Source organism: Neomonachus schauinslandi, chromosome 6 (genome assembly GCF_002201575.2).
Source record: "Neomonachus schauinslandi chromosome 6, ASM220157v2, whole genome shotgun sequence".
NCBI classification, from domain to species: Eukaryota; Metazoa; Chordata; class Mammalia; order Carnivora; family Phocidae; genus Neomonachus; species Neomonachus schauinslandi.
The window spans coordinates 89,785,889-89,811,581 of record NC_058408.1 but is presented as its reverse complement, the minus strand read 5'-3'; the positions used below and the strand labels follow the sequence as shown (position 1 = coordinate 89,811,581).

The window sequence follows — 25,693 nt, the reverse complement described above, 5'->3', positions numbered from 1 at the left end:
AACAATGAATATTAAAAGGGAAAAAAAAGTAAGAGGCTAAGTACACATGTGGTAGAAATAATTATCAGATAGGTAGAGGTTTGAGACATAAGAAAGCAATATAATTTCATCAGATGTTAGAATGACGTGAGGCATGAGGAGAGTCGTACTCAGTCACCTTCGTGCCAAATTCAGTGCCCAGTGAACTGACTCGGCATCATGTAGCCCATGCTGTCCACTACACTTATGAGGTAGCAAAGCCCACATAAATGTTGAGTAGCTTGCCCAGCCAGGTTAGCGGCAGAGCTGAACAGGAAGACAGATCAGACAGTCTGGGTCTAGATCTTCTCTTTCATTGCTACTCTAACATGATCTGTTTTCTTATCTACAGAACCTAAGAATATATTGTTTTTTAAGCTTTAAAAAAGGGAAAGCTTGGAAAAGGAACAGATCATGGTCTTGGAAATTATCACAAGATAATAATTACCTTTCAATGACCTTGATAAGACTACGGTAGAAATAGTATACTTTCTTCTGACCATCTTGGTAAAAGAAATATGCAGACCAAGATGCAAATTCCAGGAAAATAAATATAAACATAATTTAGAATAGATCTTAAGAACTCAAAGCAAGTAAACGTATCTGAGCCTTCTCAATTTGGAGAGAATAAGTAGAATTTGAATGGCACAATCTAAAACTCAAAAAAGTAGGAGAAATTACTTTGGGAGACATGAAAATGGATATCAAGAAAATTATCAGAAAGATGTTCTTTTAGGACCCCTTCTCACAAATGCCTAGGACTATCCTGCTTTCCTAATCCCCTGGGCATGCTAATAAATAAATCAGGCTATTAAGTGTTTAGCTTTTTTTTTTTTTTTTAAAGATTTTATTTATTTATTTGACAGAGAGAGACACAGCGAGAGAGAGAGCACAAGCAGGGGGAGTGGGAGAGGGAGAAGCAGGCTTCCCGCGGAGCAGGGAGCCCGATGCGGGGCTCGATCCCAGGACCCTGGGATCATGACCTGAGCCGAAGGCAGACGCTTAACAACTGAGCCACCCAGGCGCCCCTAAGTGTTTAGCTTTATAGATCTGGAAAGAAGCCTTGAAGACTAGCCTGCCCCAGGTGGTCCAAGGGGGTGGTGGTTGTTATGCAGAAATTATTCCTCACCTGAAATGTTATCATTTTGCAAATACCTGTTCAATTATAACATCTAGCCTTTTGCCTGATATTTCTCTGATTACAATTGACCTTTCAAATAGACATTACATAATTGCATGCTTCTCTCAGTGATAAAGTCAAAATGAAATACCAGAAGCAGAGACCCAGAACCTAGCACAGTGCCTGGTACACAGGAGATCTTCACTATGTGTTTGGGCAGTTACATCACAGTGGAGGGAGACTCAAGGAAAAGCAAGTTTTATGGGTTTCTGAGAACAGGCAGGATAGAGAAAATTTGCCTGTCATGCCCCTCTTCCTTCCAATAAACACCTTCGTGCCGAGACAGACCTAGACTATGGATTGCATCAACAAACTACTTTATAATGACACTCCTAAGTTGTTTCTATATCTCAAAGAATTTAAAGAAATTATCAGCAAAAGAAAAAGCTCTGTGAACTGGGGCAGAGGCCTTTATTCTAAAACACAGTGCACCCTGTCTTTCTTTGGTTTGGGAATTGTTGAGTGATTTTGATCCACACTGTCCACCTACCCAGCACGTACCCAATGTTTCCATCTAGATTCTCACAGACGTCTAAACTTATCATGCCCTGGACACCTGCTCCAAACGGAGTCTCTTCCCAGGCTTCTCCATCCTAGTGAGCGGCTCCATCACGCAAGCCAGCCCTGAAGTTATGTGTAAATCTCCCTTTTCTTAGCACTCAGGCCCAGTCCAGCAGCAAGTCCTAGCAATCCTTCCAGAACCCATCTCACGTCCCTCTTCTCTGCCTCCCCACCGCCACCGCCCAAGCCAGTCCCACCCGTGGACTCCCTGCCGTTCTCTTGTGGGCCCCTGCAAGAGCCTCTGCACTCTGTCCACTTCTTTCCCTGCAGACTCAGATTTATGCACAGCATCCTCAGCAGTCTTTTACAAATATAAATTGGATCATATCATTCCATTTCCCAGCTTAAAACCCTCCAAAGCTTATAGTTACATTTTTTTTTTTAATTCCTTCATGGTGTTGCCTATAAATAGCTCATTTGTTTTCATTTGTCTGTGATATTCCATTGTCTACCTCTACCAGAAGTAATTTATCCATGCTGCTTGGACATAGAACTGTGGCTCGTCTCCAATTTGGGGCTGTTGCAGACAAAGCTGCTACAAGCCTTCTATCTGCCCCAGGCACACAGATGCATGGATTTCTATAGGGTACTCACCGAGGACTGTAGTCGCCGGGTTGTAGATTACGCAGAGACAACAGAACTCATCAAAACTGGGTAACACTAAACTAGGATTCTAAAATTAGATAGTGAGGCTATAAAAGAAAAAAAAAAAAAAGGGCAAGGGGAAGAAAGCCATAAAGTAATTACCATGAGGGAGGGAGGAGGAGGCTGTGATCGGGATGGGATGAGGGAGGCTTCTAAGGTGCTGATATTCTAGTTCTTGACTGGATACTATTTGTTTTGTAACAGTTTGTGAAAATATACTTTTACATTTTCCGTACTCATCTGCATGGTTGCTGTATTTCATGATAGAAGTAGCCACCCTCTCTCAATAATGTGTAGCATAAATACAAAACTAAGATAAAAACCTCCTGAGGCTTTACATCGCACTTGACATAAAAGTCGGGCCCTTCCGTGGTCAGTAGGTTCTGTGTGATGTGGCCCTGGCTACCTCTTTTTCGCTGTCCTTTATGTCCACACTTCTTAACTGCATCCTAATACTCATCTCGAGGTACTGGTCATTAATTTCCGAGGGCAACATGTTTTTTCTGTTACAGGCCAATGGTAAGTATTTTCAGATTTTCACACCACGTGGTTCTCCAGCCCAACTACGCAGCCCTGCCTTTGTAACACAATGTCAGCGTGTGAGACAAGACCTCAACAAATGGGCTTGGCTGTGTGACAGTAATTGATTTAAGGGGCTCCTGGGTGGCTCAGTCAGTCAAGCGTCTGCCTTCGGCTCAGGTCATGATCCCGGTGTCCTGGGATCGAGTCCCGCATCAGGCTCCCTGCTTGGTGGGGAGTCTGCTTCTCCCTCTGCCTGTTGCTCCCCCTGTTTATGCTCTCTCTCTCTCTGTCAAATAAATAAATAAAATCTTTATTAAAAAACCCAACAACTTGATTTAAAAAGTCAGTGGGAGACGGATTCAGGCCACAGACTGCAGTTTGCCAATTTGTGATTAATTTTGTTCATTTTCTTTTAAAGTAGGCAGTTCGCTCCATGGGAGTAGACCTGTCTTTATCCCTGTCACAACATTTAGGACATATACAGATAGGTCCTCTTCCACAGATGAGTGTATCCATGGGCTTAAATCCACACATTTATTTGTGTCTGTCCCCTGACAAGATTCCATAGAAATGAACACTCAAAACATCATAACAAGGTACTTACCCTTTATTGAGCCCTTTCTATGTGCCAGGCATGAATCTATATACATTTGATGCATCATGTCATGTGACCTTCACAGTGATCTCTGAGTTAGAGACATCGGTATGCCCATTTTATTGATGTGGAAAATCAGTTCCAGCAAGGTTAAGGACCTTGATCAAGATTACACAAATCAGCGCAAGGGATTATACACGAATCCCTGCCCTTAACCTCTGCTCTGACATCCCTGATGCCTGGTCATTTAGATACAGTCTCACAACAGTTAGATTATTGCAAATTTTAAATGAGATCATGTATAAAGGGTTTAGCCCAGAGATCTCAGTGACTATTAGTTACAAGGCACCTTATCTTGCTGAGTTTTCTCCAAGTAGTTGAGAGAATTATTGGTACTATTATTACTCCAATACACATTTATTCTTCATCTAAAGCCCTAACTTGAAGTGCTATTAGTTCTGATTTACATTAAGGAATCTGAGGCTCAATGGGTTTGAGATATTTGTCCAGGTTTACATAGTCAAGGAAACTGGCATTTGAATTAGGTTTTTGCTCTGACTTTCTACTCAAATGAGATGCGGTAGAGAAGAATAGATATAAGTGACAAGGAAATTCAGAAGAAGGAGAGATTACTGAAGGCCTCAGGAAGGAAGTATATGAAGGAATAGATAGAATGTGGAGAAGCAGAAATTTGGGGGAAGGTGGAAAGAAGTGTTCCAAATTCAGAAAATGTCAGAGATGGGGCACGTGGTTGGCTCAGTTGGAAGAGCATGCGACTCTTGATTTAGCAGTCGTAAGTTTGAGCCCCACTCCCGGTGGGGTATAAAGGTTACTTAAATACATAAAACTTCAAAGAGAGAGAGAGAGACAGAAAAGCAGAGGACCCCGCAGAAGAACTCAGCACACAGGAGCTGGAGAAACTGAGCACCGACCTGAATGGAGACCCCAGGAAAAGGCAAAGGGAGGACAAGAAGCAGTTCTAGAAAACTCCAGGCACATTGACATGTACAGAGGAAGAGGAATGCCAAAGGATATGGAGGGGGAGTGGTGAACAATAGAGGAAGAAAACCAGAAAGAAGAGTGGGTTCTAGCAAAAGCCGGGGAGAATCCCTGACAGGGTCCAGTCAGCTGAGCGCAGGCGATCTGCGGATCCCTGGTGATCTCGGGAAGCCGCCGCATCCGTGACACACTGGATATATAGACACAGAATAGAGCAGTTCTCATGTAGCGTGTGTGTTTTTTTCCCCCAAGAAGCTGTGACAGAATGAGTAGCTAAAGCAGCCGGTGGAAGAAATGGACACACGGATTGTCTTAAGGGACGGCAGGGAATGCAACATGTTTATTGATTAAGGTCAATAAGTGGTTTTTTCATTTGCCCAAAACAAGTCATTGAATATGCTTCCCCCCCGACCCCCATCCTCCAGTTATTTGCGTTCCTGCCCACCTACCTGGAGACTCTGACCTGCTTTGTGTGGAAGTGGGTCCTAATCTGACCACCCCTGACCCTTTCCCTTCACACTGGGACCCCTGCTGCAGAGAGAAGGAAGTGGAACACCAGCACTGGGCATGGATGGGGAAGGGGACGGCAGGGTAGTGCCGAGGGCCAGGAATGAGAGGGGTTGGAGAAGCAGGGGAGACGTTACAGATGGGAAGGGGTGGTCTGATCAGCTGGGCCAGAACCACAGTGAGGCTAACTGACAACAGAGCCCACCCGTCTTTACCTTGTAAGCGCACATCTTTTAGGTAGAGGTAGGAAATATAAAACAAACCAACAAGCACGTGTTTGTTGCCCTGCACAAGGAAAGGCAGCTTGGGTATAACATTAGAAGGGACCAAATGCTTGCCCACAGAAGCTTGTGAGATCCTGATATTCCTGTACACCCAGGGACAGTGGTCATCTTCTTGCTGTGCACAAGCTGTCCTTATATGCCTACATAAGGAAGAGCCAAGGCTAACGAGGTCTGGATTTGGGGTTGAAGCTAGACAAAAGTAGCTAACAAAGAATATAGAAGAATTAATTGTCATGACACTACCACCTTGAATTAAGCTACCCAATTTCTCTTTCGGTAAGAACCAACATTTTAGTGCCTGATTTCACAGGGCTAGTCTGTGGCTAGTAATTTATTCATTGTCTAGTCTTCTTTACAAGTGACATAGATTTTAGATAATGAGAACAGTGTGCGTAACCTTATACTTCTTTCTACCTGGATTCTGTCTCTAGTCTCAGGTGTTCATGTGACCAAGTCAGGGTAATCTGATTTAGATGCCAGAGGGCAATTTCTGGATTAGGGTTAAGGTGTATTGATAAGAATGATAAGGATATGAAAAAGTTACAGCATCTGTCCCAACATTGTCTTTTTCTACCTCTTCACAGGAAGGACACTGAAATCGTTTTCCTTTCTGGGATGAGTTTGTTTATTAACCCAACCAAGATCACAGGGGACATTTTTCATTGCTACATCTGGAAGAGTTCCAAGCCTGAGTCATGCATGTTTATTTAGAAACTATATCTAGCCTGGATTAAGGAGCAGTTTAAAAACTGCGATCCAGTTTTTTTAAAAAGAAGCACATCTAGCCACAAAGACTAGAATAAATGAGAGTAAAGAATCAAATGGACTTTGTTTGCTCTTAAAAAAAAAAAAAAAAAACCTAGCCTGAGCAGAAGGAGGCCTTTGTTCTGTGGGAGAACAACAGCTTGCTCGCATTGGTTACGAGATGTGCAAACTTTGCCAGTCAAGCCTTATTCCTTTTGGCCACCGAGGGGGGCTGGCTCTTAGAAGCACCTAGAGCGAAGGGGAGGGGAGGCAGAGCGTGGGACATGGCCTCCCCCAAGAGGTGTATGCAACCCTTAATAACACATACTTCCTTAGCCTTCTTAAGACCACTGATCTCACCCATGGCTCATCTCTTTTCTCAACTTACCCCGTTGTTCTCATTGAGAAGGAAAGCAAGAAAACATTACATTCCAGAATGTAGTTAGCAAACTATTTTGAAAGAACCACGACCACTGGCAGAAGGTGCTGGAAAACAAAAGGTTCCTGTGAAGGGCCCGCATCTGCTCCTTCCTGGCTGAGGGAGCTCGCTTCCTTTTTTACCTGGCCCCGGGGCTGGGGGGTGGGGGGAGGTGCGGGCAGCCTCGCCCTGAGCCTCCACCCTCCCAGAAGGCCGAGCTGGGCCTCCAGCCTGGCACCGAAGAGCCTTGCTACACACATGACCTCATGAACTAGATGGTGCAATTCCGTCAGCCGCACATCACCTCCCCCTTTTATCAGTCTCTCAGACGGTCACAGGAAACCTTGCTTAACCTGAGCGCTTGCTCCAAACTGCAGTACGTGCAGATCTGGAATCTAAGGAACTTGCCATTGTTATTTGTTCAACTCTAGGGTAGGATCGGACCCTTAGAACAGAAGTCTGAGCGTGTCGGGCTCCTAACATGACCATGCTCCCTCTTCCATCCAGTCCCCGCTCCCTCGCTTTTCCGAGAGTCAGAGTAGCAGGGGATGGAGGGAAAAGACGCATGAGCAAATACTGTCGTGTGCATTCTCTAGGCTGAAAATGTATTGTCTAAACACTAGGGGGGATAGACATCTTTTGACGAATGCTTTGAATTGATGGAAAATGTTTTCAGAGTTATCTGTATTTTTATGTCCCTTATTTGAACCTTCAAAAAATAAAATATGCTGAGTCTTATTTGTCTCATCTCTCAACGGGTTAATTATACCACAAGGAGCTGCTGAGAAGATGAAAAGATATAACATACCAAAGCATTTAGAACAGTGACCAGCACAGAGTAGGTGCTCAATAAACGGCAGCCCCCCTCCCCTTTTTTTAATCAGACAGAGGCAACTATCAGTGAATCCTGCTTCTGCTATAGATTAGAATTATGGTGGGAGAACATGAGAGGAAGAGGGAGAGCTTTGAGGGTTTGGGTCTTCAGTGATTGTGTGTGTGTGTGTGTGTGTGTGCATACTATATATGTATATACATATATATGTATGGGTCAAACGAAATGAGTGCATTTTCACCCACTGACGGACATACATTGCTTGTCACTTGGATGGCAATTGTTATACTATAATCCAACTTCAGAGACCCTACAAACATGGCCCAACATGGCCCTCACTTCCCACAACTCAGTTGCCTATCACTTGAATAAAGCTGGCTGATTGCTGTTCTCAGAACATTCCCCCTCTTTCCCTCTCGTGCCACGTCCTGTGGCTGGGGACGGCCTACTTCCCACTTCCACTCCCCTCGGCCTGTCTTGACTCACGCACCTCCGTTCAACATCTGCCCCACCTCCTCAATCAAAGGTGATGCCCTCTTCCTGGGAGCTCTTGGACACGTCTGTGATTACTCATGCACATCCTCTGACATGGGTGTGGTGGCAAAGAGCTTGGGCTATCCCAGACTCTACCACCTTCTAGACATGTGATCTTTGAACAATAACTGCACCTCTCTGAATCTGTGTCTTCATTTAGAAAAGGGAAATGAGAGTACCTGCTTCATGGGGTTGAAGACTAAATGAGATGTGCATATAAAGTGCCCAGCACAGTGTCTCACACATGCAAAGCACTAAGTCAATCATAACCAGCAGGAGACGTAGTACAGTATTTCTATTATTGTTTGTGTCCCGGTCTTTATTGGAGACAAAATGCCTCAAAGGCCATAGTTGGCTTTACTCGTAACAGAGCCTAGTCCAGTGCCCTCCTGTCTCACTGCTCAAAGCGTGGTTTTCAGTCCCCTGGGAGCTCGTTCCACACGCAGAATCTCAGGGCCAGCCTCAGACCTGTGGAGTCAGTGTCTGCAGTTTAACAAGGTTCTCAGATGATACAAACATGTGCCTGGAAATTTAGAAATACTGCACTCCATTCACTGAATTCCATTGCTGAAGCAATTTTAATTACTCTTGTAATTCCCAGCAGGAAAATAGATACTTAATTCTCTCGAATCAATACTGCCATTAGATAACTGTCACTTACGTGTAAGGATCCCTTAAACCAGTGCTTATCACAGTGTGTGGTTCTTGGACCCGGAGCAGCAGATTCCCTTGGGAACTCATAGAAATACAGATTTTCAGGGGTTTCTGTTGCATCCTACAGATTGAGAACCACCACTTTAGAACACTGGGGAGCTATTAGAAGTGTCACATAAATAATGTGCATCTCCTTCTTCCCGCCTTGTGATTTTATCCCTCCTGTTCCATCTCTTAAATAGTAAGGTCACATAGCGTAAAGAATTGAGTTTCCTCTCCACGTTTGCCAAATATTTGCTGGTGCACATACATATCTTCACATCTACCTGGCAGACCTGTGTGTGTCAAAATACCTATTCTGGTATGTGGAACACAGCCTATATGACTTATCTGCAGTCATATAAGTATGACTTATATGTATATATAAGCACACATATAAGTATGCAGTCCCTGTATTTGGTTTTGTTTTATTTTGTTAATTTTATTCATTTTTTGAATAGGTGATAGATGCACATGGTATAAAATTCCCAAGGTACAAGAGTTTACTGTGAAAAGTAAGTCTCCCTCCTTCTCCTCACTCCAGTAATATAGTTGCTGCCTCCAAAGGCAATCACTGAATTTTCATTGCACACGTTTATTGAGCACTTACTGTATGCTGGGCACTGTTCTGGGCACTGGATGTGGAACAAAACAGACAAAAACCTCTGCCCTCACGGAGCTTACACTTTGGTTACCAATTTCTTATAGTATTTGTTCAATAACATAACATATTACAGTAGTTAAAAAGTGGGGCTCTGTAGTCAAACCAACTGACTTTGAATCCAGTTTTACCCAATTTCTAAGTGATCGTGGGTTATCTGCCACTCTGAACTAGGTTTTCTTTATATTGAAATGGGGACAATTCTATTTCATAAGGTTGTTACAAGAATTGCATGAAATAATGCTTACAAAGCACCACACAGTGCCTAGAACATAGTAAATGCTCAGTAGATACTAGGGGTGATTATAATGGTGTGCTCTCATGCTACTATTCTATAAGGTAGACTAGACATGCTTAACGGATTTATTTTCCCAAGTTTTCATTTCTTTTCTTTGCTATGTGGTGGTCAAAACAATCACTTTTTTTCAGAATAAGCACACTAAATCTAAGTTTCGATCATTAACTATTTGTGAGACTATTTGCTGAGTTCCATTAAGAAAGCAATCCTAATAAATCACTAGAGTCTAGATCCTATGTTCCTCTGTATTCTTTCTAATCTAGCCTTTTTTTAAAATCCCACATGATTTGAAGGTTTTCTACTATTAGTTCATTCGAAGGTGTAATGTATTATTAACTGCAACTGCCTAATGTTACAAAGTATAATACCTTGGGAAGAAGATTGTGCATTTCATAGCGGAGGAATGAAGCACTTCTGAGCAAAGTTTCAGACCATGTAACTTGGTATAGTTACCTTAAGGAACTTTCTTTATGATTCTTGTCTCCTCAACCCCTAGGAGAGCAACAAAAGTATTCCTCGGTGATGATCTTAAGATGGAAAACAGAAAAAAATGACATGCAAAAAAAGAAAGAACTCTTAGGGCATGAAGACACTTTTAAATATTAGCCAAGAACTGTTTCCTCTATTCAGCATAAAAGGGCTGATTAGTGGGCACAATGTAAGATTGTGGGGAAGTTGGGTTAGGTACATTCCGTCACATGATAGGAGGACTAGGAAGAGGGGATAGCTGGAAAATTGAAGTGAAATGCCTCAAACAGCTTTTATTATTGGTGAATGGTGGGATTGAGGTAGACTGGGGTGTTTTGTGTTCTCCTTTAAACATTTTCCAGACACTGGTATTTTATTATCAGAAATGGATTAACAATGAAAACACCAGTGCTCATAATTTTAAGAGGCATAAAGTCAGTACTAAATAGATGAGGCTTCCTCTGGTGGCATTTACCAGGGTAGTCTTCCTGGACTTGGTCTGTGCTAATTAGGTAGCACGCTACAGAGCTAACTCTCAATTCACTAGGGATGCATTAAGCAATCAGCATGTGACCTCTTTGGCCTACCTTTGGACCTTGTCATTTCTCATTCCTCTCTGTGTCCACTGCTTACTGCACTGTAATGACACACCTCTAAAATCAGTGGCTTAATTTATTATTATCTCCCATGGTTGTGTGAGTTAACTGGGTTCAGCTGGATTCTTGAGCTCTTTGCTGAGATTACAGTTGGGTAGCAGCTGGGGTGGGAGCAATATGGCAGAATGTTCGATGTGGTATCTTCAGTTATAGGTCTGTCAGCCCCGCAAGGACGGCCCTGAAACAGCTGAGGGCTAGCTGGGCATCTCTCTCTCTCTTTCCATGTTCCCTATGGCTTCTTTGACTCTCTTTACAGCATGGTGGTCTCACGGTAGTCACATATCTTACATTGGGATTGGCTTCCCCTAACCTAGTGTTCAAAAGAGAGCCAAGGAGAAACTACAAGGTTTCTTTGAACTAAAATGAAAAGTCTTGCAAAATCACTTTCCCTGCATTTTATTGTTCAAAATTGAACCAGCCCAGATTCAATGAAAGAGACACGGTTCGTGTGGGGGTGGGGAGAAAGCTTCTTTAAACGCTAGCTGCCACACCCTCTTCACCACAAAATTCGCAATTTTATCTACAACACAACTGTTATAACACTGCACCAAACACTTCAAGGAAACATAAATCCACACAAGTGCTTCTTAGTAAGTGAAAATGTGTGATTCTTGCTAATATATATATATTTCAACTAAATATATCTGATATTCTATCAGAGTTGTCCATTATCTTTGTTGGCTTATCTGTGTTCAGGCCTGTTGGTCCGAAGCTATTACTAATCAAAATATTTTTGGATTGTAGAATGAATTAGAGGCCATTAACAAGCCGTTCAACACAATTCATGTCATTCCTTTCTAATTTTTGATATAACAGTGTGTTGTACTGTACAAAATTATAGAATATTTTGTTTATTGAAAGGAGAGTGAGTGTGGTCTATTATTATTCATTCAATCCGTCAGTCAACAAATACTTATTGAGTACCTAGGAGCCAGGCCTTGCGTTAGGCGGTGGAGAGCAGAGACGGTGTTACAGGATAACACTAACTGTGCTGATGAAGCCCTTATTCTGTGCATTATTTCATTGAATTCCCTCAAGAGGGCTAAGATTAGAGGCAGAGTTATTTTCCCAGGTTCGTAGGGGTGGAAACTGTGACTCAGAGTAAACAGTGTTCCAAAGGTCACCTAATTAGTAAATGATGAAGCCGGGATTTGAATCCAGAGCACCGACTATGCAAGACTGCCTTAAAGTAATACCATCGCCTGGGTTCCTACTTTCTGAAACCCCTTGTAAGAAATGTTTTCACCATGTCATAAGGCTATTTTAATGAATCTTTGGCCAAATATATTGATAGCTCTCACCCCCATTTCAACTCTGGGCATCTTTTGGTTTCATAGTGACCATTTTGGAAGTCTAAGAAGGATGGGTAAAGAAGAATAGAAACTTAATTAACAGTTTACTGTATACCAGTCATCAAACTTGGCATGCCAGAGAGTGCTAAATTGCTGTGGCCTGTAGATGAGCAGAAAATCACAACCACCAGCCTCTTTATTTTTTTTCTCACCCATCCCCTCACCCACCTCCCCTCTGCAACCACCAGTTTGTTCTCTGTATTTTAAGAGTCTGGTTTTCTTTGATTTTTGTTTTGTTTTGTTTTTACTATGCTCTTTAATAAAAGCAATGATGAAATCCAAAAATATTTATGGGGCTGTTGCAATATGCCAGGTTCAGGAAGAATTTGGTTCCTAATCTAGCATGGATCTTACCCTCCAGTGGGAGAGACTAAACAGACGTTTTCCCTGGCAATACACTCTGATAAGGGAAGCCCACACGAAGAACAGTGCACTAACTTAAGATGGTGAGTCCAGGACAGGAGGAATTTTAGAGTCAAAGATTGAAGAGATTACTCAGGTGAAGAAGAGGGATAAAGGTTCCATCAAGAGTGCACGCTATGTAATGGTTCAAAGTCTAAAGAGTTTCGGAATTCTAGGGACTGAAATAATTCTGTATAACAGACGGGCCAACAGGTGTGCTGGACTGGCCAGGGAAGGCCTGCCGAGAAGTCAAGAGGAAGGAATCTTTTCATTGCAGTCCTTGTTAGGAAGCTTGACTGAGCGGTAGTCATTGAATGAGGCTTTGCTAAGCAGTTTAGATCTTAAGTGCAGATATGGAAAACAGATTAATGTTTAGTCATTTTTCCATCTTAACCATGACTTCCCCTTCCATTCTTTGCAAAGTTGGAAATTTCTTCTTTTGCTTGGGAATATTTTTCAGTACATTTTCAATACATATTTTTCTTTTGCTTGGGAATATTTTTCAATACATAATTCAAGCCATTATAAATGGCTTCCCTTCTATTCCTGCAAATTTACTGTGTTGATTACAGTCAGGCTGCTCAAATTAAAGCCCCGGGTCTCCTGTCAGCTTACTATTAGATGGGTCATGCATTCATTGATCTCTGCATTTATCCAGGAAAAACAAATGTGTTCCCCACTTCATCGGTTCTACAGACTCAAATTTCTGTATCTTTAGAGAACAATCCAGCAGATAGACACACTCATGGAAAAGTGCTGTAAACCACTTGTTTCAGCAAGACCGTTCAAAACCCTTTACTTAGTGTCTAGCCTAACTTTCCAGCTAGTCTGAAAAAAAAAGCCATTGAAATCGCCTCTCAAGCGTACCCAGATGGAGGATGCAGAAGTCCTGCTAGTTTTTTCCTCCGCTGCCAACACAAACAGGGTGGAGCAGCTCAAAAGGGAGGCCAGGAGTCCCAGAGAGAGAAACAGTGTAACAGCAAAGTGACCGAAGCGCCTCCTCTGGGCTGCGTCCTGCCGTCTGCAGCAAAGACCTCTTGGCCCCTGCTTGGGCGCTCCCCGCCGAGCCCTCTCAAGGAGGGAGCACCAGGGAGTTCCTTTGAGGGTGTTAAAGAGCCGAAAGAACTTGTGCCCAAAGTGAAGCAGACATCCACTTGCTTTTTCCAGCTCGTCTCACTTCTGCTCCTTTCTTCCAACTCTTGATAAAAAGCAGTGGGGATTCGTGTATCCTCCAGTGCTGCTCGGAGAGATTCGGGAACCACCGCGGCTCCCTTCGGCCCGCCAGTTTCAGCACCTCGGCTCAAGGGCAGGCCCTCCCTCCGGCTCTTTTTTTCCCCTCCTTCCACCTGACAGGGACCATAAATAACCAGGGCTCCTGGTGTTCGCAGCCGAGAACAAAGTTGAAAGTTTGCCTGGAGCTCCGGGCCACTCCCCGCCTGGGCCACTTCTTTGTTTTCTTCTGTTTTTCCTCTACCTGGGTTGGCCGTTTCTTCATTCATGTTGGAGAAGAGTCACCTCATAATTAAACGCAGCACCCGGGTCGCTGGCTCTCCCTAGATTTAAGGCTGCCGCGGTTACCCAGTTAGGCACCGGCCATTGGTATCAAATTACCGAAAGTCTACACTGGAGCAGTCCTCATATTTACATACAAATAACTCAAGGGCTTGCATTTATGTCACCATTCGGTCCTGCTAGAGGCTTGCCAGCGGAGTTTTTGGTCCAATCAGAAGGAGCTTTAAAAGGATGTCTGCAGAGTGATCAAAAGGGTCTTCTCAATTAAGGGTAGCCAGGTTTGGCTCTTTTTTATTTTATTTTTTTCTGGTTTGAAATATCGAAAATCTTTGAACTCTGATGAGTTAGAAAAAGATGTGTACTTCTTCAACTGCCTGTGAGGACACGAAGATGCTGAGCAGAACCCAGCGGCGGTGGTGAAGTCGGCAAATACAACCCAGGGGTCGGTTTGTTTGGGCTGATTCCGAGGTACATTCTAAATCACTGCTTAAGGAATTCCTGGAAACAACAGGGAAACATTTGATCAGCCCCGCCTGGTGGAAATGGCTTTACCACAGAGTAAGCGCTTTCTTTAAGTACTTGGTGTGTGCTGTGTTTGTTTCAGATGCAGTGAATGTGCAAATAGCCCAGCTGTGAATAGTTACTTAAAATAATCTCTCGGTACTGGGTAGTAGTAGAAAGCAGATCTGTTTATTTTTTATATTTGCAAAAACAGTAGTTGACAGTGTATTTTTAGACTTGATTGGTAGTTTAAAAGCTAAGCTCGTGTGGTTTCCTGGATTTAAATGAATGGAAATTATAAACGGTACTGAATGAAGGAATTGGAAAATATAGCTGGGACAGATGAATCACTTACCTTTGAGAAAACATAACATCCACGCTTTTGAAATCTCTCTCGGCCAGCCAAACTTGTGTCCAGAAAGGGAAGGAGAGTCATAAAAAGGGGATTAGGTTTGCCTGCTTTGCAGAACTAACTTTTCCACCGACTGTGCTGCGTTTTCAAAAGGATGGGAACCGTCCCAGAGGGCAAAAGGCATTTCAAAAACCTGCTCTGTCACTCCTGGAATGTGGTTTTTCCATGAGGTCATGTTATGCCTATGTAGCTAGTAAAAGTTTTACGGAATTAACTCTTTGTATTGCTGGGCAGAGAGCAATTTATATAGTCCTTCTTTCAAAGTGCTGGTCTCTGCCTTTGTACTCTACAGAAGGTAGAGCTCCTTTCCAAGTCACCTTCCAGCCCTGGGGCAGCTGGACCGAGCTGTTCATGTGACAGGTGTAGAAACAGTTCGAAATTGATGTGTTTCAACGTTCTCCAGCGAAGCAGTGATAGTTCCAGTTAAATGACTTGCTAGTTTCTTACATAAGCCCCAAACTGAAATCTTGTGTGTGAGAAGACATTTAAAAAAAAAGTCCACTCCCTTCCCATGTCTAATTTCCAGAGTAGTAATGGCAAGGTGGCTTTTAGTTTGCAGTCCACGTCCATTCGGACAAGCTGCTCTCCTTGTGGTGAGGCGTGGAAAGCTAACTGACAAAAAAGATCCACCTTTCTAGTCAGCCGGGGCTTGAGGGGGGGAATGAGATCGGGGAAATGTTTTAAAATTGGTACTGAACCCCAGGAGCCCTTTCGCTACTTACATTCACTCTTGAAATTATGAACTAACCTCCCCTCTCCTTTTTCCTTCTAAACGGCAGTAACACATATTATCTGGGGGTAAGGGAAAGTGAATGAGAACATGGATGATTTGCTGATGACCAAAGGAGTGGTTTTCTCCACAACAGACGTGTTTTCGAGAAAGGGAAGCTTCTGATTCTGGCTTGCTTTGTGCATCGGCAGGTGAGGACGCCATGACAGGGGACACGGACAAGTATCTTGGGCCGCAGGACCTTAAGGAGCTGGGTGACGACTCTCTCCCCGCCGAGGGCTACATGGGCTTCAGTCTCGGGGCCCGTTCCGCCAGGTATTTTATCGTTGCTGGTTTTCACAGTTAATTTAATACAACCATGATTTGTCATCAACCAAAGTCATTTTCACGTTTCACATTATCCTGCGATGTGCTCTTTGGATGAGGGTGTGAATTTGGTAGAATGTTCTCACTGCCAGTGTACATGCTCTGCCGTTTTCTTTCGTGGTTTTTCGGTCCTTGATTTTCTGTGATTAACATGTCGAGTGTTGGTTTGTTCCCCCCTTGCAGTCATGCTTCAGGCATGATAGTAGAAGAGCTCACTGACAGAACTGGGAGGGCCAGTGCGGTCTCCGTGTTTCAAAATTAAATTGTGTTCCATAGTGAATGAAAAATCTTATTTTCCAGTAAGTGCGATACAGTTGTATGGATTGCTCACTCTTTTCTCTTCTTCACTGAAAGCATCATTCATGATTGAGACTTAAAAGAGAGCATTGTTGAAAAAAAAATTACATATAGTTTATTAGGATTGTCTGCCAAGTGTTTGGGTATCTCTTCTAAAACTATGCCATTACCTTGTTTACAAGGGATGCGTCAGGAGTGCTACCAGACTTCCCAAAGTCACAGACAGGAATGGTAGCAAATTCAGTCCTTAAAACTGAAGTGTAAAACTTTTGCATGTGAAAAACCTTGGCTCACACTTACCTGACGCTGGCTGAAAGAAACAGGACCTTGTCCAGAATTTGGGGACTTCTTTTCCCTGGTTGGTTTAACAGCATGTTTGCTGACAGTTAAGTTATTTTAAAGCTAATAATTAAGCTTTCTAAGCCAGAGCCCTGAGGACATTTTCCTATAGTTTAAGGATCTGTTGTAAAAAGTTTCATTGTCTAATAGTAAATGGCACTTCCCAGAAAGTAAAGCCTGGGAGTTTATTCTCAGTGTTGTTGATGTAGCCAGTTTAGATACTGAATTGATTTTTCTTCCAGTTTTTTTATTAGTGGAATTTGGAACGTCATGTAACTCCATAGAATTTTTGCTTGATAAGTGTATTTATAAAAGTCCTTAAAAGCTTATTGTAGCAGGTATCATTAATAGGAAGGGGAAAATAACTTTTTAAAAATACATAATGTTTCAGGTAAGCGCGCAGAGCCACAAGCTACAACTGAAAATAGGCAGAATCTCAAAGGATCTCAAGAGAAAATTCTATTTGGAGGCTTAATAGCTTTTGCAATCCATTAACTAGCTGATTCTCTTCCTCAGATAATATGTAAAAGCTACATTTTGTGAATCAATCATTTGTATATAGAAAATTGTAGAAGCTGACATCCAGTGAGAGATGAAACCAGCATATTGTCTCTTATAGTTTTTCTCAAGACAGTTCTAAGGCTTCCACATTCCTGGTCTTGATTGCACCGTTATGATTTGTTGCTATTATGTGTAACTCATTTTTGTTTTACATTGGCAACTCATGTTATGCTCAGAGGCAAATCTGCAAATAAAATCTACAAAGCCGATATATTTTTTAAAGTATTGTTAGAGTATCACCAAATATAATATTCTGAGTGTAACATTTAAAAGGAATACATTCAATGTGTAACTCATTCAACCATAACATTTTTTTTCTTTTTTCCCTGTCTGATTTTTTTTGCTTTCCACTTCTCCTGTGTTTTTCTAAAAAAACTTTAAATTAGTCCCAAGATCAGGTAAGAAGATATGTCCCTTTTACGGTGTTTTCTGCCCTTCCCTGATTCATATTCTCATTTTTATTTTCTTCAGCATTGTGCTGTGCTGTGCTGCAATGTGCTTTTCTTTTTTTTTCCTGCTCAACATTAGAAAATCACTTTTGTAATTCTGAGAAACTTAGGAAGTAACTAAATGTATGACAAGAGATGTGACTAATGCAAAATTGAACACTTAAGGAATTTCTTTCCTTTAACAAAGTTTGTATAGTGCATGAAGTAACTGGAGAACTTTCATTGGGTTTGAAGAAAAAGTCTTGATTTGAAAAGCAGTCTGTTTGCTGGTGGCCGTTTTATTTGACTTTGTGCTAGGTACATTAGTATAATTTTAGACTTCTGAGGCATGTGTTTTTCTAACACTTCCTTATTTAACACTTAGGGTGTACTGATGGCTACAAATAATATAGTTGACCTTAGTTAAAAACAATTTAATGCTTTCCAGATCCCCATGCAAATAATATCTAGTTTTAGTAGCTGAAATGGCTCTGATGTATTAAGGATTCAGAGCTAAGCTTGATGGACATAATGAGCTCCATCTGTCTAATGTAACTTGGTTGGGAACAGTGAGGAGCAGGAACTTAGACATTGTATAAAACGAAGACATCTTTAGGCTTTTCCATTGACAGCACCCAGTTTCTAGGCTCTGTTCTTCAGTTGGCACTCATACAGATGTTAAAAGAAACAGAGGATATTTTTAAAATATTAACAAATCTTAGATAGATTTAAAAACTGAAGTTAAAATGAATAGGTAATAATTTTTTTAAACATTTAAGTGTTTGTTCACCTATCCTGTAACGTGGTTCCACCAATGTTAGCATATGCAATGGAAACCAGAATTTCTAAAAATGAATGTGCAGCGCAGAGTGGGGCTTCCCAGTGCCTCCCACACCACATCACTGGGGCAAATGGAACCTTGCTATGAGTGCTAGAAGTTACACTGATGATGTAGCCCCTAGCCACAAAAGACTGTTTAAATTAAAATTAGTAAAAATTAAATAAAATTCATTTCAATTCTTCAGTCACACTAGCCACGCCTCAGGTGTTCAGTGGCCACATGTGGCCAGTGGCCACTGTCTTGGACGGTGCAGATTAAGACATGCCCATCATTGCAGAAGGTTCTATTGGACAGTGTTGAGTTAGAGAGTAGAAAGACGATATCTGCTTTTAGGGGAGTTAGATTGTATTTGAGAGAAGGTAAGGGGCTAGAAACAGGAGTAACAGAAAAAAAAAAAATGTTTGCCACTGAAGCAGGAAAAAAAAATGAAGTTATGTGTCCTGTGACTGGGTCCAGAAGGCCCACCCATGCACATGGCCAGGCACGTGGCTTACTAGGTAACTCCTCTGTGCAGAAATAAGGCTTAGTTCTTTCTGGTTTTGTTTTTGCTTCTCTATCCAGTCTCTAACATTTGTGCCTTACTCATAAGAGTCCGTACATATTTGCTGAATACACTAGAGAACGATGGTTATTTTGAAGTTGAAGATCCCCCCAAGATTCTGGTGGAAGGCAAGGCTCTAATCCTAGAAGAACGCATCTACTCATTTGTGTAGACCCTTAGAATGATTCCTGTAATTCAGGGGCCTCTGTATCTTGTTATAAAAACACCCACCTTGGGTAATCTTTAGTACAGTGAGCAGTGGAGAAAAGAAGTCATTTTGTGCAAAGCAAGAAACCATTTCTTATATACCTTTTTGCTGTTTTCCCTGTCACACACTCACAAGGCAAGGCCAAGGCCTGATTCTATTGGTAAAGATTCAAGCAGCCACATGTAGATCCAGACAGTTTATTGTTTACATGGGCAGTGACGGGTGGCAACTTCCCCCTGTCCTTGTCCTCCATGTGAGTAAGGGCGCCACTGAAACAAAAGGGGCTGTCTACCTACCACGGTAGTTGTGGGAGACTGCATTGCTGGGACTACCACTAAGAGGTTTCTTGTTCTGCAGCTCTGTTCCGGGGAGGGCAGGGCAGGAAGGGTCAGACCTCCTTCAAAACAAGAGCAGTGCAAAGTTACCTTATGACAGCCTATCACGATGGGTGGGATAGGGAGGCAAGACAGACATGACCTCAGAGCAGCTCCTCACAAGCTTGTCCTCTGTTTCTGGAGGATTAATCCCAAGGCGTCCTGCCAAGGCTCGGATTAGCTGCAATCCCAGTATGCGTATGTGCAGGCTTCCCAACATCCCTTACTCTATTATTTTTTAAGTCGAGATGTAATTAACATATAACATGTTAGTTTTAGGTGTACAAAATAATGATCGCCACAATAAGTCACATTAACATCCATCACCACACATAGCTACAAATATTTTTTTTCTTGTGATGAGAACTTTTAACATCTACTCTCTTAAGCAGTGTTTAAATACTCAGTACAATATTATTAGCTAAGTCGCTGTGATGTATACTGCATTCTCAGGACTTACTTATTTTATAACTGGAAGTTCATACCTTTTGAGCATCTTTGCCCACTTCTCCTGCCCTGCCACTCCCTCCCCCCCAACTCTCTGTTGGTTTTTAGTTTCGAGGTCAGTGTGTGAGAGGCATTTCAGGACATCAGGGGTCTTGCACTCTGGGAACCTCAGGGGCTGTGTAGAGGATTTAAGAGAGGCTAGAGAGGAGAACAATATAAGGCACAAGGAAGGAAGGAGGAGAGCAAGGAAAGACAAAGTAACCAGGTGTGAAATTTGAATTTTTCAAGGCCAGAAAGATGGCAAAGATCACGCAAGGTCTGTTTGTCATAAGACCTTTTCTACGTTTTCCATGAGTCCAGCTGTAAACCCGAGCTCTTACTAGGTTAAACCCATATCTGGTTTCCAGAGACTTATGAACACACCCATTTGCAGCAGTCAGAATTCCATTCAATAGTGCAAGGTGAACAGATATGGACCAGAAATAAAGGAGACTCTAACATACGGTCTTACCATAGAAACTCTCTCCAATTATCAGATTATCGAGAGTCATCTGGTTCTTCTCAATTGCCATGTTGGTTCAACTGTCATGTTGAAACATCCAAAGTTTTCATGCATTTCATATTCTTACAGATTTAACACCATTTGGCCTAATTTTAAACAAAATCTGATCATGAGATTGTCCAAGTTGAAGAGATTTCCTCAAATATAAAGGATTTTATTTTTGATGATGTCTTTTCGAGAACGACTTCTGTTGATATTTTTAGCCATCTTGCCTGTTTTCAAAGTTGCATGCATTAATTTTATTTTATTCATCTCATCATCATCCACCACTCTTGAATGGTTAACTGTAAATACAACAGCCTCCGCTCCTTCAGTTCGGATAGGTCGTACACCTTGAACAGAAGCTCCTACGCACGGGACAGCATGATGATTGAAGAACTCCTCGTACCATCCAAAGAGCAGGTATGTGTTCTCCTTCAAATATTCTTGGATTGTTGAATTTCCGTTGCTATGATTGAATCGAGCTCTTTGTCCCGTGATAAAAACGGTATTTCTACATGTTTGATTTTGCATTCATAAATCTTCCTGTACTGCCATGGACACAGGAAAAAAATCACTGGTTAAAAAAAAAAAAAAAGAAAAAAATCAATTGTGCCATATACAGAAATAGCCTGCTTGTCTGCAGGTGAATCCCTAATGGCCCACAGAGAGGAACTCAAAGTCCTAGCAAAGACATGGGTCACTTTCTCACTTCAAGGTCAAATCTATTTCAGTTTTTTAAAAGAATTAATAATAATTGGTAGCTAACATTGCTGACATCATCCACATGAGTGTTTGATTTTCCTGAACATACTGGGTGCATGTTGGAATTTGCTAGAATTGTTTTAGCATGTAGTTAAAGATGATATTGGTCAGGTTTTTGATCCCTTAGCATCAAAGCTACCTGTGATGGGCCTTCTCAAGACGTGATAGTATTTTGTTTTCTACCAGAATCTCTGCTGGTGTTCATGCCATTTCTTCTTTTCAGTAATTATGGTTGAAAAGATACTGATTTAATGCAAGAAGTTCCAGCAACATAGTCCTGCTGCATGTGGGCTCAGGGTGGTTCATTCTTCTAGACACACACAGTACCTGGTTTTAAATGCGCACAGTCATGAGCTAATGATGGATGAAACTCTTTGGGCCATAAAACTAATTTCGAAGGTGGCTTACCATATTTAACCAATGTCAATAGTGGGTGAAATTATGCTAGACTTATTCAGTGAACAATGAAGGTAAATTAGAGCAGATGAGTAAGTGATAGGAACAGTATCACCAAGTTAGAGGTTTAATAAGCAACCGGTAGTCAGATTTTTGGGACTCCTCTGTGTTTAGAGATGCTGACTTCCAGACATACAGATGTACATTGTACTTCACAAGAACCTACAATAAATATTTTATTACTCTACACTCTCTAGAACATTCTTCGCAAGCAGATTTTACAGAGGTGAATACAGTGGCTGTTGAAGTGTTTGGTCAGACATAAGCACCCTTTGTAAAATAATTACAGGCACAATAGCATGTCAGGGTTAAGTGGGTGTTGGCACAAGAGAAAGCACTTGTCTCCACTAATGAAGCTAAGCTCTTGGGTATAAGGTGTTGCCCAGGTATTGGTTGAGATGTTCTGAGGAGCTGTCTCTTGGTTGGCTGTGGTCATTATCCTGGTCGGGTAATCCTGATCTCCTCATGTTCCCAATTAAAAGGAGGTGTTATTCGATATATGGATGACACAAGTGTAGACATGCCTTATTCTCCAGGCCTAAGGAAACCCCACAAAACTTACAAAATCGCAGGTGATAGGCACTTCCTTGGGTATCAGTAACACTTTGGTCATACACAAAACATGTGCCTAGTTCTAGAATGGGATCTCAAGTGCTTGACTGAACCTAATTATGGTTTATATTTCTGAATATATATTTACTTTGGGACAAGGGTCTGAAATTGGGGCCACCACCGGCACCATGAGCTCACCATCACCGCCACCATCACCGCCACTCCCACAGCCATAGTTATACTACCTTTCGATTTCTACCTGTCAACCTTAAAATAGAAGGGTTTGCCATGCCACAAGGCTGCAAACAGGCTTCCGAGGCTTCTCACACCATCATTATCTGTTAGCTGCTGCAGAGACCCACTTACTCAGGTGGGCGGGAAGGGGCAGCTTTAATCAGAATGAAGGATTTGTGAAAAGAAAGAAAGGGTAAGGAGAACTTTAGAGGTAAAACTGATGTTCTTTCATTGAGTTTGTGGCCGCTTGAATTTGAAAAGCACCTCTGTGGCTGTCACAAATAGCTCTGTAGTGTAGTCAGGGGAAAGAAGAGCTTAGGACATCTCGAAACCTTTACAAATAAATCTTTAAGTTGATAACTGCAGAGGTGGGAAGTTGCTTTCTTCAGTAACCACAGAGAATCCCATGGTCTGCCAGGTGTTCCTTGTGGAACTAGCATGTTTAATGAACACACACTATTCATGGCCATACAGCTTCATGATAAATTCACCAGAGATTTGAAAAAAATGTATGAACAACATAAAGACATCTTAGGGACAATTGAGGACACTTGAAAATGTACTGGCTATATTGTTAGGAAATTATTGTTAGTTCTGTTAACAGTGACAACGTTATTAAAGCTACATAGGGAAATATCTCCATTCCGGGGGTATGCATGCTGCACTTTTCAGCAATGAAGTAATCATTAAGTCAGTTCTTTATTTTCAAATGGTTCAGCCAAAAGAAGTGTGTGTGAAGAGAGAGAGCTCATGCGAGCATAAATATGGCAAAATGTTAATTTTTTAAAAAGAACTTATTTATGTGAGAGAGAGCGCACACATAAGCATGGGGGAGGGGCAAAGGGAGAGGCAGGGAAGCAGACTTCCTGCTGAGCAGGGAGCCTGATTCAGGACTCGATCCCAGGACCCCGGGATCATGACCTGAGCTGAAGGCAGACGGTCAACCAACTGAGCCACCCAGGCACCCCAAAATGTTAATGTTGAATCTAGGAGAAATGTATATGGGTATTTCTTATACAGTTTTTTCCACATCATTGTTTGAACTCTTTCAAAATAAAAACTTGGAAGAAAGGGGAAAACAAACTCTAAAAGAGGTATGTTGACTTCTTTAGTCTCTAGTATCTCATTTATTACAGAAGAGGGAAGAGACTAATTCCTCAAGAGAGAGGCTTTACGAGGGAAGAACTAGTTACACTCTGCAAGACTAATGAGAAGCATTTACTTGAGAAGTATGCTTCATATAAAGCACAGACTTTATATTAGAATTAAGTGGCAAACATTATTAGTTTATATCCATCATGCCTCTAAATCTGTATCTATAAACTTGAAAACGGAGTTCCTCCACAGTATTGATTTTGTCTAAAAGCATGCAAGAAGCCTTAAATATTTAGAGTTCTTAAGGCAATGATACATGACTTACTGTCAGATTTAAAACTGCCCATCATTGCCTAGTTAAAGTTGTGTTGACACATGAAGGTGGAAAATGAATAAAAATAAACTCTCCACATGCAGCTCGTTTTCAGCAAGAGGCGACCTCACCAGTACAAAGCATAGTTAGTTGCCTCTTTATTATCGTGCTGCTGATTAATCAGTTTGCACATTAACGGCAGTTGAAGTACAGTTGAGGCTCAGGATAATTAGCACAGGCCTGCTGCTCCCATATTCCTAAGAACCTAAGCTGTTGAAGGAAGGTATGGAGGCCAGAGCTGGGAATGGAGTTGGGAGAAGTGAGCCCATCATCATGGCCTGCTGAGCCTTAATCATGAGCAGTCTGTAAATCACTTAATCCCCCCTTGGATAATCAAGAGTGGACTCTTATTACTGCGAGATTGGGTTATCCATGAACTCCCTATACTTTTACCTTCCCTGTACCTTGTAATCAAGGGTCACCTGTAGATATGCCTCTGAAAATATATATGTAAATAAATCATGCCTTGCATTTGTCAGGTTTTATTATTTAAGGCAGTGACTCTCAGCTCTGACTGCTCATGAGAATCATCTTAAAGAATTTTTAAAACACTTTTGCTCACCATATGATTTCACTCATATGTGGAATTTAAGATACAAAACAAAGGAAGAGAGAGAGACAAACCAAGAAACAGACTCTTAACTAAAGAGAACAACCTAATGGTTATCAGAGGGGAGGTGGATGGGGGATGGGTTAAGTAGGGATTAAGAAGTGCGCTGTCAGGTGATGAACACTGGGTGATGTATGGCAGTATTGAATCATTATAACATACGCCTGAAACTCATATGGCTGTATTTTAAGTAACTGGAATTAGAAAAGAAACTTTAAAAAAAATTGCTCAGCGGCTGGGATGGCCTAGGCATAGAATTTTTTAACACACCCAGAACTGAAAACCACTGATTCCTAGTCAGAATTCTTTTTTTTTTTAAGATTTTATTTATTTATTTATCAGAGAGAGAGAGAGCACAAGCAGGGGGAGCGGCAGGCAGAGGGAGAAGCAGGCTTCCCGCTGAGCAAGGAGCCTGATGTGAGACTCAATTCCAGAACTCTGGGATCATGACCTGAGCCAAAGGCAGACGCCTAACTGACTGAGCCACCTAGGCGTCCCCCTAGTCAGAATTCTTAATTGGGAGAAGGGATGTCTGGCTGGCTCAGTTGGAAGCGCATGTGACTCTTGATCTCAGAGTCATGAGTTTGAGTCCCACCCTGGGAGTAGGATTACTAGAATTCGTCATTGGGGCATACATTGGAATCACCAGCGGCTCTTTGGAAAATAAGAGGCCGACAGAATCAGAATCTCCCTCGCTGGGTTCCTGGGCACGTGCGTTTCTTAAGGCTTCACAGGTGATTCTGGGATGCATCTCTGGATAGGAACCATTGATTTAAAGCAACTCTGGCTGGGATCTTGTTGTATATTGATCATGCAACATCTAATGTATTTGTTTTATAAGCTCTGATTTGTGCATGTCAGACTGTCTTGGAACAAGATCTGTGCTTGGAAACATTCTTTTCCAAAGAGAAGGTAACAAAGACAAGGGATGATTACAAACTGAAGCCGGGTTGTCTAGGATGAATACAATAGACTGGTTCTTTCATTTCTTCTGACATAATTACTGAAAGCAACTGTTTGGTATGGCTTATGTAATTGCTGTGTATGATCCACACCAGCCAGTCCTCATGATCTAAATGGAATAACATTCAGGAGACACTGTGTCAGGAGGTGTGGCGGTGCTTATGGTGATAGCGGTGAA

The 25,693-nt window shown here is 42.0% G+C and overlaps 2 protein-coding genes across 3 annotated transcripts in view; both read left to right on the top strand.

The window, feature by feature from the left end:
- Nucleotides 1-6,101, top strand: part of LOC123323178 (ankyrin-3) — a 113,578-nt gene extending 107,477 nt beyond the window's left edge. The window contains exon 24 of the mRNA XM_044916209.1: nt 5,896-6,101. Coding sequence (XP_044772144.1) covers nt 5,896-5,930 — 35 coding nt within the window. The 3' untranslated portion in view covers nt 5,931-6,101. The remainder of the gene's footprint in view (nt 1-5,895) is intronic.
- Nucleotides 6,102-14,352: 8,251 nt separating this feature from the next.
- The window catches only part of ANK3 (ankyrin 3), a 101,772-nt gene continuing 90,431 nt past the window's right edge, over nt 14,353-25,693 (top strand). For both annotated transcript variants that reach the window (XM_021699504.2, XM_044916035.1), the window contains exons 1-3: nt 14,353-14,439; nt 15,716-15,839; nt 20,788-20,890. In XM_021699504.2, coding sequence (XP_021555179.1) covers nt 14,424-14,439; nt 15,716-15,839; nt 20,788-20,890 — 243 coding nt within the window. In that variant the 5' untranslated portion in view covers nt 14,353-14,423. The remainder of the gene's footprint in view (nt 14,440-15,715; nt 15,840-20,787; nt 20,891-25,693) is intronic.